Source organism: Lithobates pipiens, unplaced genomic scaffold, assembly GCF_037356315.1.
Source record: "Lithobates pipiens isolate NorthernLeopardFrog02 unplaced genomic scaffold, aLitPip1_a1.2 Scaffold_22, whole genome shotgun sequence".
Classification (NCBI taxonomy): domain Eukaryota; kingdom Metazoa; phylum Chordata; class Amphibia; order Anura; family Ranidae; genus Lithobates; species Lithobates pipiens.
Window position 1 is genome coordinate 98,789,315 of NW_027507784.1, and position 16,071 is coordinate 98,805,385.

The following is a 16,071-nucleotide window of genomic DNA, read 5'->3' on the forward strand; positions in this document are numbered from 1 at the left end:
CTTGAGCCAGCATCGACTCTACAAAGTTGCCCAATGTCTGCTTAAAACAGGCCACAGGAGTGTAGAACGAACTGCATTCCTGTGATTAACAGGAAAAGTACAGCCAGATGAGCTTTGGCTGTACTTCTTTAAATCTACTCCCACCCCTATTATAATCGTATTCTGTCTACCCTGCAAAAGGAAAGATCTGTATACTTACCTTTTCCAAGCGCACTCCAGTCTGGTCACATGATCAGGTCCCAGCATCATCTTCAGTATAGAGGACGGACAGCAAGCAATGAATGCCCCATAGTAAGCCTGTGACATTGTCGCGCAGGCTGTGCAGCTGTTTTCAGCTATCTCTCCTCTTCACTGAAGCCACGGCTGGGACCCGAACCATGTGACCGAATAGGAGTACAGCATAGGTAAGATTTTTCCTTTACAGGGTAGACAGAATAGGCTTAGAATGGTGGTGGGAGTAGATTTAAGTATAGTTACTGTTTGACTGAACTTCCACTTTAATCATTCTGTAAGCCCAATATAACAACTAGGAGGGCTAATAAGACTCCTCAAGATAACAGGGACGGATTGCACAAGACCGCTCTGAAGTCCTGACATGCTCAACAGGTATTTTTTTGCACTTCTGGAACATATATAACACAACAATTGTATATTTAACCAACCAACAGGCAGCAAATACGAGGTTAACATAAATTATAATATTTATTTTATTTATCTACTATTAAACATACACAACTTTAAGGCCCCTTTCACACTTGTACGACTTGTCCTATGACTTGGGACTGCAAAGTCGCATGATAAGTCATTCCCCATGATTTCCAGTGACAACCGTTCATATTAACAAGGCTTCAAGTCGTGCCGACTTCAAAGTAGTCCCTGCACTACTTTGGTCCCACTTTGATCCTACTTCAGCCCATTGAACATCACTAAAGTCGGATCAAAGTCGGATTGCCGTCTTAACTGTTCTGACTTTGGCATGAGACTTGTGCTCTGATCTTGAAGGGGAACTCCACGCCAAATTAAAAAAAAAAACAGCATGGGTTCCCCCTCCAAGAACATACCAGGCCCTTCGGTCGGGTATGGATTTTTAAGAGGAACCCCCATGCCAAAAAAACAGCCCAGCAGGTCAGGAAAGGGGGTGGGGACGAATGAACGTCCCCCCTCCTGAATCGTACCAGGCCGCATGCCCTCAACTTGGGGGGCTGGGTGCTTTGGGGCAGGAGGGGCCCTGCTCCCCCCACCCAAAACCACTGTGTCCCCATGTTGATGAGGACAAGGATCTCTTCCCGACAACCCTGGCCATTGATTGTCAGGGTCTGCGGGCGGGGGGCTTATCGGAATCTGGAAACCCCCTTTAACAAAGTCCAGATCCCAGCACCCATCCTATGTCAATAAGTATTGGGTACATTGTACCCCCACCCATTCACCTAAAAAAAAAAAGTGTCAAAAATAAAACGTAGTACACAGTAATTTATTAAGCAGCTCTGGCGTCTTTTCAGAGTACTTCTCCCCTCTCCGGCTCTTCTGCCGCCTCTGCTGATTCTTCCTCTCTTCTGCCTCTGCCGGTTCTTCTCCCCTCTCCAGGTCTTCTCTGCTGATGTCATCTACCCCTCTCTGGTTCTTCTCCCTCTGTCCGCTGTCTTCCGCCTCTGCAGGGTCTTCTCCCCCTGTTCTTCTACTGATGTTGACTCAACGCTCCTCTCCCGCTCTAATGCTGGGTGTGCGGTGTGCCACTACTTATATTGGCACGGGACAGGGTCACCGGGTGATGTCATGCGCAGGCCCACCCCTTATGACGTCACCGCCTGGGGCATGATGGGCGTTGATGTCATAAGGGGCAGGCCTCCGGTGATCCTGCCCCATGTCAATATAAGTAGTGGCACACCACGCACCCAGCATTAGAGCGGGAGAGAGCATCGAGTCAACATTGGAAGAAGAACAGAGGTTGAAGACCCGGCAAAGGCAGAAGACAGCGGACAGAGGAAGAAGAACCAGAGAGGGCTAGAAGACATCAGCGTAGAAGTCCCGGAGAGGGGAGAAGAACCGACAGAGGCAGCAGACATCAGCGGAGGAGGCAGAAGAGCCGGAGAGGGGAGAACAAGTTGGAAGAGACGCCAGAGCTGCTTAATAAATTACTTTAAAAACCTGTGTACTGCGGTTTATTTTATTTTTTTTTCACACTTTTTTTTTTTAGGTGAATGGATAGGGGTACAGACGTACTGGAAACCCCTTCACATAGGGTGAGGGACCATTTTTTAGGCGTGTGGGTTCCCCTTAAAACCCATACTAGACCGAAGGGCCTGGTAAGCTCTTGCCTTTAAATTTTAATTTCCTGATTCGGCAAAAAAGGTTGAACAGCAAATTGGGTCAAGTAATTACCTGTATAGGCAATGGATAAATTTGAAAACCTACAAGCTCCAGAGTCATAGGGATGGATCAGTTGGAACAATTGGTAAAACCATAGAGAGAGGTAGATACGTTCTCACTTAGGGGTCCATCTATGTGGAAGATAGCAAATAATCAATATCAGATTAATAATCCCAGTATATAGCAAGAAAGCCTACCTGAGGCAAGAAGTTGTGGAAAACAACTCCTAAATACCATAAACTTGTTAATATCTAAGCTTAGTATCACTTTCCAGATAACAAAGGAAGACAAATAGGGTATGTTGATGTTGAAGGTTTGAACAGGCTGCCTACACAAAACCTGTGCATCCTATGCGGATGAAGACAGCCTATTGGCACAGGCATATGGATTGATACACCCATGTGAATGAGCCCTTAAAAGCCCAACTCTATGAGGTTGTATAGCCAATATGGTGATCTACACCAGTTTTTCTCAATTCCAGTCCTCAAGGCGCACCAACAGGTCATGTATTCAGGCTTTCCATTATTTTGCACAGGTGATTTGATCAGTTTCACTGCCCTAGTAATTACCACAGCCATTTCATCTGAGGGAAATCCTGAAAACATGACCTGTTGGTGCGCCTTGAGGACTGGAATTGAGAAACACTGGTCTACACTAGTATTCTTTTCTTTTATTGGCCCAGTGCAGCTCTAATAAAAGTCAAGGTATATTTTCACATCGCTCAAACTGTGCCACAGTTGATTATTGGGAGTCACCAAATAAAACTTGAAGCCTTGGGAACCCTTCTTCACTAAAAGTTCTATACAGTACATCATACATTACAGTTTCACGTTCAATGCTAAAATTCTTCATCTTAACAATATTTGTAATAAAAAAAAAAAATTAAAACTGTCATGAAATTTTTCCTTCTAAATCATCTTCCGTCATTGCTACTTTGTATTATAATAAAACATTTTATGGAATCTCTTTTGCCATTATGAACTGAATATTATTATTATAGTTATACTTAGTGGTGCTTGGATAATGATAACATGTCCTCTATTTCAGCAGCAACCAATAAATTCACACAATGGGACGCTAGAAGTGCTCGGGCCTACAGGTAATTACAGGACATGGTGAACTAACAAAATGTAAACCTGTATTATGATGGGGTTTATTCGTACATTATCAGTAAATGAAGTACATTTAGCCTGGTTAATAGATGGCTTATTTTGCTCATTTTCGGGTCAGTCGTTCACCGATTGTACAATCGGAATTATTTTAGGCTGTAAAAAGTTAAACTTGAATTCCAGGAAGATATAAAAGATATAAATTAATGCAGCTCTAATCATTAATTCATCATTCAGTGTATTTTCTTTTTTAATGTAAGAAGTGAAAGTACCTTCATATGACTTGGTGTCAGCCTCTTCCAGTCCTTGTACAGCAGAGCTTAAAGTTGATGTAACCCCTCACATATATCCAGTGAAGTGAACAGCCTCAGATAATACATAGAGATGAAACGAATCTCCCTACTTGCATTTTACATGTATATCTGCTGTCTTTAGTTTTATATATTCTTTAGAAAGTGCACATTGTGTTAGAAGATTTTCTCTTCCTGTTTAGCACTGCAGTGAAGCCTGGGCATACAGCCAAGACAGCTGATTGGAGGAAAGGAACACACCCCCTCTCCTCATAGGTAGAAACTTTCAGAACTGTTCATTGAATTGTTCAGCACTCTGCTAATCTATTTATAGCATCCTCCCCAACACAAAACTCAGGCTGCTTTTATCTCAGTTGATGGAGAACAGATGCAAAAGTTATCAGGCTTATAACAGAAGAACAGAGCAGGAGAAAGCTACTGGACATAGTGCTTTGAAGAGAGATACCAAACACTGTGCCCAGGTCTAATTTCATGAATCGGGTTTACATCCACTTTAAAGTGGTAGGCTAAAATAAGTCAGGTTAAAAATGTTGCTTCTCCCTTCCTCATACTGTTGCTGTATACTGTTTGTAAAAGAGATCAGTGTAACTACTTTTTTTTTTTTTTATCAGCTGTGGTGTGGTCATTTAATGAAGAAGCTTTGGCTGCCCTGCGTCATTGAGTGACTGCTGCAACAGCACGGACAATGGGTAGGGGTGGGTGCAAAGGAAGTCAGCAGGTGATGTCAGAGCTGTGTGAATTCAGCCCCATTGTCAAGCTTACGCTGACACAGAAGTGCTGCAGCTTGTTGAACACGTGACCATACCAAAGCTGTTAAAGTTGAATGTTACCTATAGGTAAGCCTATAATAAGTGCACTGTTTAGGAGATATTTACTTGTGAAGACGTGGGTGGCATCACTGGCGCATGCGCTCTGAAGGAACGGCATACCGTGCCATTCCTTCAAAGCCCTGTGCCGTGAACAGCGGCTCCTGCACGCATGCACGGAAGTGTTGTCTTGTGCGGCTCGTCCAATCAGAGGACCAAAGCACTCCAAACCGGAAAGAAGAGCGGGTAAAGATGGAAGCCCTGTCAGCTTTGCCAGTGATCCACTGGAGGGCTTGGTTTTAAAGTAGGTTTCACATAATGTGCACATATGCAATGCATACTAGCACATTATAACATTGCCTTGCAGGAGGATTTTTATTTTTTATTTTTTTAAAGAAGCGGTATACAGCATAGGTATGAGGAGGGGAAGGCGATTTTTTTTTTTTAACCAGACTTATATTAACATTTACTTCTACTTTAGGAAAAGGAAAAGCAGCACAAGGAGCCAATCAGATGTGCTGCAGTACAAGGAGCGTGCCGAGAGGAGGACAGAGCAGAGTGGCACGTTCCATGCAGTTCTATGGAGCAACGAATGTCAGTGGTGACATGTCCGCTGGCATCCACTCCGCTGTGCTCAGACGGATGGAAACCCTATTTTCCATCCGTCAGGCGGATCGGATGAAAACTGACAGATGGATCAGTTTTCTTTCGATTTCCCCCCCCCCCCCCATAGCGGAGAGCGGAGATCTGACAGGTTCGTCTCTACACAGTGACGGACCTGTCATCCGCCGGTTCAGCGGGGATCAACAGATCGGTCCCCTCTGAGCAAATGGAATCCGTAAAAATGGACATACAAGTGTGAAAGAGTCCGAAGGGTTTATTTACTAAAGGGAGACTGAAAAATCTGATGCAGCTGTGCATGGTAGCCAATCGGCTTCTAACTTTAGCTTGTTCAATTAAAGTGATATCTAACAGACACTGTTTAATTTACATTGCCCCTTCTATTTCTATGGGTGGGTGATGGCACTGTAATTATTTTAAGTAAAAAAATCTAAGTACCATTTTCCTAATAAATATACAGCAGTCACATGACCCAGATCTTTTCCAGCCTGTCTGCGGGGGGAATAAAAACAGGAGTAGCTTCTAGTCCATGTTAAGAAATAAAAATAAAAAAGCTTTTGGAATACAGAGTAAAAATAAATTACTATCAATAAACTGTTTGAATTTGCATGCAAATATATATTTGAAGGAGTCGGCCTCACAACCCATCCAGTCTGTATCTTAGAATAAGAAGGAGGTGAAGCCACTATTAATCTTCATGTAATATCCCACCCAAATGGTGTTTAGCTGGTTAGTGGGCATGGAGGAGGAGGGAGGAAGCTGGCTGTCACTTACCACTGTGTATACACCCATATGGGTGACACTATAGTAACATGGGCTGCTCAGATGTGATAGGGAGGAAATGCTCAGCATAGAAACTCACCGAAAACTGAGAATGTCCGGAGCTGTATTGGGGACAGAAGGTGGAGATAGATAGCAGCAGACATGGAGCTGACTTTGATTGACAGCAGCGGGAGCCAATGGCGCTGCTGCTATGTCTCACCCAATCAGGAGGAGAGTCCCGGATGATTGGACATCTCTGGAGAGAGATGGGGCTAAGGTAAGTATTAGGAGGTGCTGGGGTAGCTGCTGCACAGAGGTTTTTTTTTAATCTTAATGCATGAATGCATGAAGATAAAAAAACCTTCTGACTTTACAACCACTTTAATGTTCATCCTTTGACCCAGCACTGGTACCTGGCTCTCAAACTATACAGACAAGCTGTATGCTGTCAGTTTCGTATTGTTTTACTGGCCAAATGTTGTGGCAATGTTCATTGTTAACTGCATTCTCGCATCAAAAAAAAATGCAAAAAAGAAGCTGTGTGTACTTACCTATTTTTGTAAGTACACAGATCTTCTTTTTTTTTTTTTTTTTTTTTTACAAAAAAAGGAGAGAGGAGGGAACATTTTTAAGAATAGTTAGACTTAGGCTTTTCTTCCACTTTAATAAAAATTAAAAATCATTACACATATTTTTAAATACTACCAGTTTATTTATTTCCATTCAAAGACATTTTTACTACATTGAAAATACCCAAACCATAAACAGGAAAGATGTACCATCTCTTTATGAGTTGTACCTGATCGCAGGCTAAAGATGGCTGTACACTATGCAATCTGATTGTACAATCCTTCCATTGTACAAACTTTACCTAAACTATGTAACATGAGGACAAACCTAAATAGTCCATGCAATAAGTAACAAAGGCAGGCCCTTGCACTGCATAGTTTATGGTAGATCTAAAGGAGATTGCTTGGGCTTTATCATGTATGGCCGGCTTGCTGTAGCAAGCAGATTTTTGTGGACTTTACTTTTTAAAGTGCTGCTGGTCTACTTTTATTTCAGTTGCCTAGATAGAGGCAAGGATCACAAGGGGATAACCCAGCAGTGTGAGAAGTCTTCTTCATAGTCCAGTGAGTAGGTGGCTTCTGTAGAGCTGTACCACACTCTGCATATACAGTGTTTCATCGGGGGTTTTTCAGACAGGCATACCGAATTGTCAGGAAAAATAGTTTTTGCATCTACAGTAAAACTTTGGATTGCGGGCACAATTCTTTCCAGAAACATGCTTGTAATCCAAAGCACTTGTATATCAAAGCGAATTTCCCCATAAGAAATACATGTGACCAGGTTGTGGTAACCATAAAATGTCCATCCACAAATGGCAGCCTCCAGAAGGGGATTAGAAGCAAAATCCAGCAGGAGCTACAGAGTATAAAAGAGAAGAGAGTAGCCTCTTAGGGCAGCAATATGGTTACATTTAATGAAGGTACAACATTTAGCAATTTACATGGTTGATGATTAAAAGAGGCACATCTAAGTATGCAGGCATCTGGGGCAAAGCTGTCCACATAGACCACCACACCGCTGGCTCTCACCGCTGTCAGTCTGCAATCGTGACCAGAAAGACTGCCCTGCAGTAGAGCGACGTGAAAGCGAGGCTTGAACCCCTCGTGGAGTGCAGGGTGGAAGGGATGATGCCGATCATGGTGTGGAGGACAGTCTATGTGGATAGCTTTACCCCGGGTGCCTGAATACTTAAATGTGCCTGTTTTATTCATCAACCATGTGAGTTGCTAAATGTTGTACCTTCATTAAATGTAACCATATTGCTACACTTAGAGGCGTCACTCTTCTCTTTTATACACTGTTGCACAGTGACGCTACTTGTATATCAAGACATCGCTCGTTTATCAAGTCAAAATGTATAAAAAAAATTGCATGTCTTGCAAAACACTCTCAAATAAAGTTACTCTCAATCCAAGGTTTTACTGTACATTTCAGCTGTGTATTTAGGCTAGAGTTTAATTTTGCCTTAGGCCGCGTACACACGGGCGGACTGTTCGTCCAACTTTGTCCGCTGAACAGTGTTTGGGCGGACAGTCCGCTCGTGTGTGGGCTTTCAGCGGACAGTTTGACGAACAAGGTTTTACGGAATTTCCGAAAAAGTGTCCGCTGAAACCTTGTTTCAGCGAACAGTCCGCTCGTGTGTAGGCTTGTTCATCAAACTAAGTTCCGCGCATGCTCAGAAAGGATTTACACGCCGAAAGTTATAATGCAGTGTATAGGACGTCGTATTTTTCGTCCCGTCGTACGTGCCGTTCACGTCATCGCGCACGGTTTCAGCAAACTGTTCGTCCGTCGTGTGTGGCCATGTCCGTCCATGCTAATTTTGAGCGGACTGTTTGCCGAAACTGTTTGACGGACAAAGTTGGGCGAACAGTCCGCGCGTGTGTACGCGGCCTTATACCAAAGTGTTTTTTTGAACTTTAGCTAAAAAGGCAAAAACATTTTTTTTCTTATGAGTCCCTGCAGATATTTTCCTATTTTTTTCTTGTGACAGTAATACAAATAATTAAAATGTATTCTCTCCAAACTTCATAGAGAATGTGTTTGTTCATGCTGCTGAATCTGCGTCACGGTAAGTACCATTTGTTGCATATTAAGACGTAGTTGTAAGCTGGTAATAAGTTCTTTTAGATATTTTATATTACTCTATCAGTCCAAAATAAATTACTAGCTTCACTATCCAGAATTTTTATTGGTACATAGTCAATCTGATTGACAAAAGACGCAAATCTATCCAGGTCAACCAACATAGAAAAAAACAACACACAACATACACAAATAGAAAAGCTCCATATTCACAATCCAGTTGATCCAGAGGAAGGCAAATAAACCTCCAGCAAAGCATGGTCCAATTTGGTCCAGCAAGGGAAAAAGTTCCTTCCTAATCCCCCCAAGAGGCAATTGGATATTCCCTGGATCAACTTTACCTATAAATATTAGTATCCAGTTATATTATGTACATTTTAGGAAAAAACAATCTACTGAGATGGCCAGAACCACCTCTTAAGGTAGTCTATTCCAGATTTTCACAGCTCTTACTATGAAGAAACCTTTCCGTATTTGGAGAATAAATATAATTTCCTCTAGATGTAAAGAGTGCCCCCTTGTCCTCCTGTGATGACCTTTAAAAAGAATATCTCAACATCAAGTTCACTATATGGACCACTTATGTATTTATACATACAAATCCCCCCTTAATCTCCTCTTCTCAAGCGATAATACCTCTAATCTTTCCTCATAGCTGAGCTCCTCCATACCTCTAATTCGTTTGGTTGCTCTTCTCTGCACTTTCTCTGGTTCCCAGATATCCTTTTTGTACAAGGACAAAATGATCTCTCTCTCTCTCTCTCTCTCTCTCTCTCTCTCTCTCTCTCTCTCTCTCTCTCTCTCTCTCTCTCTCTCTCGTAATGTACATACTGTATGTTGGCATCAACTAGACTGGTGAAGCATGCAGACACCCCTCACAAATAACAAGTTCAGGTGTTTTCAGTGACAATACTGTAATGATTCAGTATACAAAGACATTTTAGGTAATTTTTTGCGCCTCAACCTAAGTGCAAGGTTCTTTTTGCTGGAGTAAAATCCACACTATTACAGAGACTGTTTTTGAGAGGTAGAACTACAACATCCAATGCAGAAAACATTTAATAATGTGACAAAGAACACAAACCCCTCATCTAACTCAACGTATATGTAAGCACTTCTAATGATGGTGGTTAGTGTTTGCCATTATTTATTTTATATTAACCCCTTGAGCTCTGGTAGGTTTTACCCTCTCAATGACCAGGGCATTGTTTGATATTCAGTGCTGCTTTAACTGGCATTTGTACAGTCATGCAACACTGTACACAAATGACATTTTTATCATTTATTTTTCACACAGAGCTTTCTTTTGGTGGCATTTGATCACCACTGGGTTTTTAATTTTTTGCGATATAAACAAAACAATATTTTGAAAAAAAAAAACAATATTTTCTACTTTGTTATAAAACACATCCAATGAAAAAAATTAAAAAAATAAAATAAAATTCTTTCTAAATTTATGCCAAAACGTATTCTGCTACATGTCTCTGATAAAAATAAAAATAAATTCCCAATAGGTCTATATGAATTTGTTTATGCAAAATTTATAGCATTTGCAAACTTTGGTATGCATACTGGAATTTACACAGCTATGACACTGGTAATACTGGTAATGACGGTGATCAGCAACTTATAGTGGGACTGTGATGGTGCAGCACGCAATCTGCCTCTAGCTAACGCTGGCTGAGAAGTACACTAACTAAATAACTTACACTGACATCAATAGTGACCAGTTGCGACCATGCACCTGGCCCCTAATCTACATGCAGGGCGCTGGACACATGGATTCCAATGGGCTTTTTTTTTTTTTTAGAAACACATGATTAGAGCCAGAGGCTCTAAATGGCTTAAATAAAGGGTGGGCTCGGGGAGCATAGCGCTGCACCCTGAGCCCACCCAATTGTGTGACAATAGCGAATTGATATTCGCTAATGTGTTCCTGATTCTCTTCCCGGCCAATCAGGATGCGGGTGAGACCCGATTGGCTGAAAAGAGAAGTGATCATATTGAGGGAAGGTGAAGGGAAGCCGCCATTAAGCCCAAGATGCAGAGGAGGAAGAGACGTAGGAAGGAGCCGAAGCTGCCCACAATCTAGATGCAGAGCCGATCTACTGGGGTGGTGGGTGTGCCTAGTAACACTAATACAGTTATCAATGCTAATACTGTAAACTGTCATTGTAATGACACTGGCTGGGAAGGGGTTACCATCTAGGGGCAAGCAAGTGGTGAGCTGTGTGCCTAACAATGTGTAATGTGTGCTGCTTTTACTTTACTATTTATCTGTCCAGGCAGGAGACACAGACCACTGTTCACAGCCACAGCCGATCAACTGACTTCAGCCAAAATCATTGGCTGAAGTCAGCTGCAAAAACTTGTGCTGTGTCCAATCACACCACAGGTCATCAGGGGGCACGCGCATGTGTACCTCTAAGTCGGAAGAAAGGCCATGACATACTGTAACCTGGCCTGGAACTGCCGCCCACTCACAGTACAACTACTGTCGGCGGACAGCAAGCGGTTCATTTAGATTAAATCTAGAATGGTAAAAGAGTGCAGCAAGCCTGAAAACGTTCTATCTTTCTTTGTTTCCTTGTGTTAAAACTCTCTTTTGGTCACATCAAGACATTTAACATAATTAAAGGGGTGTCTCAAAGCTGGACAGGTATGCCCTCCTACACAATTCCCGACCCCAGAACTGGGATTGGGGATAAGTCCTGCAAGGCAATTGAAGGGCACAGGTGCCTGAGTGCAGAAACGTAACTAGGACCTTGTGCAGTAGTCAAGCTGGTGATGCACTGAGGATGCGCCAAATTCAGGTATGAGCAGAGTCGGGTAAGAAGCCGGGATCAGTAGCCGATGAGCGGAGCACCAAACCGTAAGTAAATTTGAGGTAAGTAAATTTGAGGTCAGTAACAAGCTGAGTTTGGCAACATGCAGGCAGTGAAGTACCACATCGATAAGCAGAGTATTAGTCAGAAGTTCAGGCCGGGATTGGTAACTGAGATAAGCGGGTCAGATATAAGCCAAGTCAGCAATGAAGGTCAGGTCCAAGTTCAGAATTGGGAAAAAACTATTGAAAAATTAGCTTTTCAAGAACCTTGGTTTAAATAGCTTGCATGTCTTCAGAATCTGTGGTGGCCTTGTACATGTGTGCAAAATGGTGCATCTACTTAGGTTTTTCCACATATATCCCAATATATATATATAATTGCGCTACCAAATAGAAACAATGTATAAAGCAGCCAGCATCAACAATGATACAATTGCATAGAAAACAAAAAAACAAAAAATGCGGCGCTAAAAGTGAAAAAATCACCTACTTTTGAAAAAGGTGAAAAAAAATTTGCACAGTGGCATAGCATAAGCCAAGCATAATAAAAATAACACAAATGCAATATGTATAGATAAACAATACAGAAATCCACGTGAACAATGTGTAAAGATCCCCACAATATATGTGGATGAATAATAAAGAGATCCACGTAAACCGTACCACGTAGATCAAACAAATAATGTGAAATACAAAAAATTATCCTATGACACGTAAGAAAATAATCGTCCCCTTAAGCAACAAATAGTTCCTCTTCAGTAAAGAGTGATCCAAATTGACAGGAGTGCCCAACTTCCAATAAATGTAAAATGGAACACTGAAGGTACCATCATAGCGACACCCTTCCAAAGCTCCTCATGCAGGTAATACAGAGTACTGGATAAACAGAGATAAGTAATGGGTACTCTTACCCGAAGGTGTGGGCCCACACACCTTAGTGGTGAGTCAGTTAGGCGTCAAGCTGCAATGAACAGCAATCCTCTCAAAGGGATGGTGTGAACCTCCACTCCGCCAAGCCGTCTTCCGTACTCTGTATAAACGGGGTGTCCGATGTAGGATATCCTCAGCTTAAACTCCAACGTAGGAAGTACTCGCATCATAGTAGGTGTATCAAAAATAAGAAAGGGGAAAAGAAAAAAGCAAAAGGCCTCCTCATAGTAGATTAAATCCAGTAAAAAAATGTTTATTAAAAAATATATAAAATTAGAAATACATGCATGTACAAGCCCACAGTGAAGAGGGGTACAAAAAAGAAGAACAACAACGAAGCTGTCGTCTGGATGCGTGGAAAATCTCGCCAGCAGGCTAATTACCTAGCCTGCTGGTGAGATTTTCCACGCATCCAGACGACAGCTTCGTTGTTTTTCTTTTTAATGAACATATTTTTTTACTGGATTTAATCAACTCTATGAGGAGGCCTTTTGCTTTTTTCTTTTCCCCTTACTTATTTTTGATACACCCCCCACCTCTCCTGTGTCTAACCCCCCTCAACCCTGTCTGTGTCTAACCCTCCCTGCCACCCCTGCCTGTGTCTAACCCCCTCTCTACCATCCCTGTCTGTGTCTAACCCCCTCTCTACCACCCCTGCCTGTGTCTAACCCCCTACCTACCACCCCTGCTTGTGTCTAACCCCCTACCTTCCACCCCTGCCTGTGTCTAACCTCCCTCACCTCATCCCTGCCTGTGTCTAACCTTCCCCGCCACCCCTGCCTGTGTCTAACCCTCCCCACCACCCCTGCCTGTGTCTAACCCTCCCCACCACCCCTGCCTGTGTCTAACCCTCCCCACCACCCCTGCCTGTGTCTAACCCTCCCCACCACCCCTGCCTGTGTCCAACCTACTCTCTACCACCCCTGCCTGTGTCCAACCCCCTCTCTACCACCCCTGCCTGTGTCTAACCCTCCACACCACCCCTGCCTGTGTCTAACCCTCCCCACCACCCCTGCCTGTGTCCAACCCACTCTCTACCACCCCTGCCTGTGTCCAACCCCCTCTCTACCACCCCTGCCTGTGTCTAACCCTCCACATCACCCCTGCCTGTGTCTAACCCTCCACATCACCCCTGCCTGTGTCTAACCCTCCACACCACCCCTGCCTGTGCCCAACCCCCTCTCTACCACCACTGCCTGTTTCCAACCCCCTCTCTACCACCCCTCCCTGTGTCCAATCCCCTCTCTACCACCCCTGCCTGTGTCCAATCCCCTCTCTACCACCCCTGCCTGTGTCCAATCCCCTCTCTACCACCCCTGCCTGTGTCCAATCCCCTCTCTACCACCCCTGCCTGTGTCCAATCCCCTCTCTACCACCCCTGCCTGTGTCCAATCACCTCTCTACCACCCCTGCCTGTGTCCAACCCCTTCTCTACCACCCCTGCCTTTGTTTAACCCCCCTACCACCCCTGCCTGTGTCTACCCCCCTCTATACCACCCCTGTCTGTGCCTAACCCCCCCCCCCCCCATCACTACCGCCACCTCCTCTGTTTGAACCCTACCACCACTGTTGCATGTAAATTTGACTTCCTGATAAATTAAATTTTGGTTTTAATTGTCATGATATAAATTAATGGATGTGGAGGCCTTTTGGTGGGCGTGTTTTTTTTTTTGTTTGTTTTTTTTTTTGTGGGGGGGGGGGGGGGCAGCATTCCATTCCTGGGCCCAGGCAGCATAATGTCTTGGACCAGCCCTGAGCAAAGCATCACCATTTTTTCTTAAACAAATGCTTATTTCCCCTTTTAGTTTATGGTTATTCAAATAAGCCATAAACTGGTATACAATAGAAACTCAGAAGCAGGTTCTACTAGCTCAGAGTCAGATCATCATTTATTATCATAAAGACAGAACAGCTTTATACATGATGTCCTTCTTGTTACTTAGTTTTAACTGGCAAAAGACAACTCTTAGACTGGCCATATATTATTCAATTTTCCTTTAGATTTACCAAAACCATATAATATGAAGTCAAACCTAAACACTTTCAATTCGTATGCAATCAGGCAGGCCCTTGTACTACATAGTTGAAGGTAAATCTAAAGGTAATTGAATAAGAAAATTGTATGGTGTATGGCCGGCCTTAGTCTCTGTAGGCTATATTGTAGTTCCTACACATACTGATGAATCAGCTTGTCATTTAAAATGGATGGAAAACTTTTTTGCCATGGGACTGAGGCACAGTCTAATGTTTCTACCCAGTGTTTATCTGGCTGAAGATTGCCTGCAACGCCTGAATTGCTCCTTACCTAAGAGAGACTGGAGGATTCAGTAACACATTACCAATGCTATTCTGGCAGTAGTTCCTTGCACCTAATTCAGGCAAGCATTTGTTTCATTACCATTTCTGACATTGGCAATAAATTCAGGTTCTTGCTATTGCCACTTTAGGAAACTGTCATAATGGCAGTGACAGGTTCTCAAAGAACTGCAGCCAGTTCACACATTAGGAACATAGCGGTCATTAAAACCAGCTCTGAGCTGGCATGCAGTGGTAGTGTGGAACATGTTTGTACTGGAAAACTTCCATGAATGTTGCATATTCCTTCACAGGGCTTTACCCCATTTACCTGTCAGCTGGGAGATTCCCTGGGCAAGAGCTAAATGTTAACAAAGTAGCCACAAATAGTGGTGAAGTCATTACCAAATGTGGCAATGCCCATGTTTAGGACAGGACCCGATGGGTAACTAGTCTGCATGGCTGCAGCGCCTGTTTGTTGGGTGGAGCCTGATGGGGAACAGGGATACTAGTTTCCCATCAAATCCCCTTTGCTTTTGATTGATAGGCGATGGCAGTGGGTGGATTCTAAAGCTGCTATTGAAATGAATAGTGGCTGTGGATCCACCCATTACCATGAGCTATCAATAACAGGCAAGGTGGAGCTGATGGAAAACTAGTCTCTCAGTTCCCTACTGAAAAACTCCATGGTCATACCCCTGTCAGTGTGATGGGCACAGTTGCCGGGTAAGGAGTGCATGTACAGTATGGACACCCTGGCCTAGTGCCGGCCTCTGTTTCTGACTGGTACATGACCTTGGAGCAAACTCCAAAAATGTTGGTGTAGAGGCCCAATCAAATTCTAAAGGGAGTTGATGACATCTTATCCTGATGAGACTGAACAGACAACCCCGTGAGAGCAGCTAAAGGCCACATGTGCTCCTTTTCGGCTGCACAGATCGGGTTTACCACCTTTGGAAACATATTACATGACCCACCCGATTTTATGGTGTAACCGGTTCTCAGTGCTGCAGCCGCTACCCGCTACGCCCCCCCCCCCAAGCTATCAATGTTTGAAAAACAGCGCAGCTGTACCGGGCTCCACCCACACGGCCATGTCATTGTTTTGCTTGCACCTTTTTACTAAACAAAAATTCTGTACATACAATTACAATTATAGGAATACAACACAAGAATGACAGATATACCTATAACAAGAAAAATGCTACCTACTTCCTAGCAAAACTATGGTCTGTATATAATAAAAATACACTGAAAGATTACTTTCGTTTATAGAGGCGCCGCGATCTTTGTAGTCAATAAGGACCCAGGCACCTTGAACCTTGGCACCCCAGATGTTTTGGAACTACATTTCCCATGATGCTCAACTACACTGCAGAGTGCATGAG

General features: G+C 43.3%; 1 protein-coding gene across 10 annotated transcripts in view; it reads left to right on the forward strand.

Annotated features, from left to right (window-relative positions):
- ERICH2 (glutamate rich 2) overlaps nt 1–16,071 on the forward strand; it is a 63,498-nt gene that overhangs the window by 12,974 nt on the left and 34,453 nt on the right. For 7 of the 10 annotated variants that reach the window (XM_077447970.1, XM_077447968.1, XM_077447973.1 and 4 more), the window contains 2 exons: nt 3,415–3,466; nt 8,581–8,617. In XM_077447970.1, coding sequence (XP_077304096.1) covers nt 3,415–3,466; nt 8,581–8,617 — 89 coding nt within the window. The remainder of the gene's footprint in view (nt 1–3,414; nt 3,467–8,580; nt 8,618–16,071) is intronic. The other 3 variants (XM_077447969.1, XM_077447972.1, XM_077447977.1) reach the window with 1 other exon arrangement.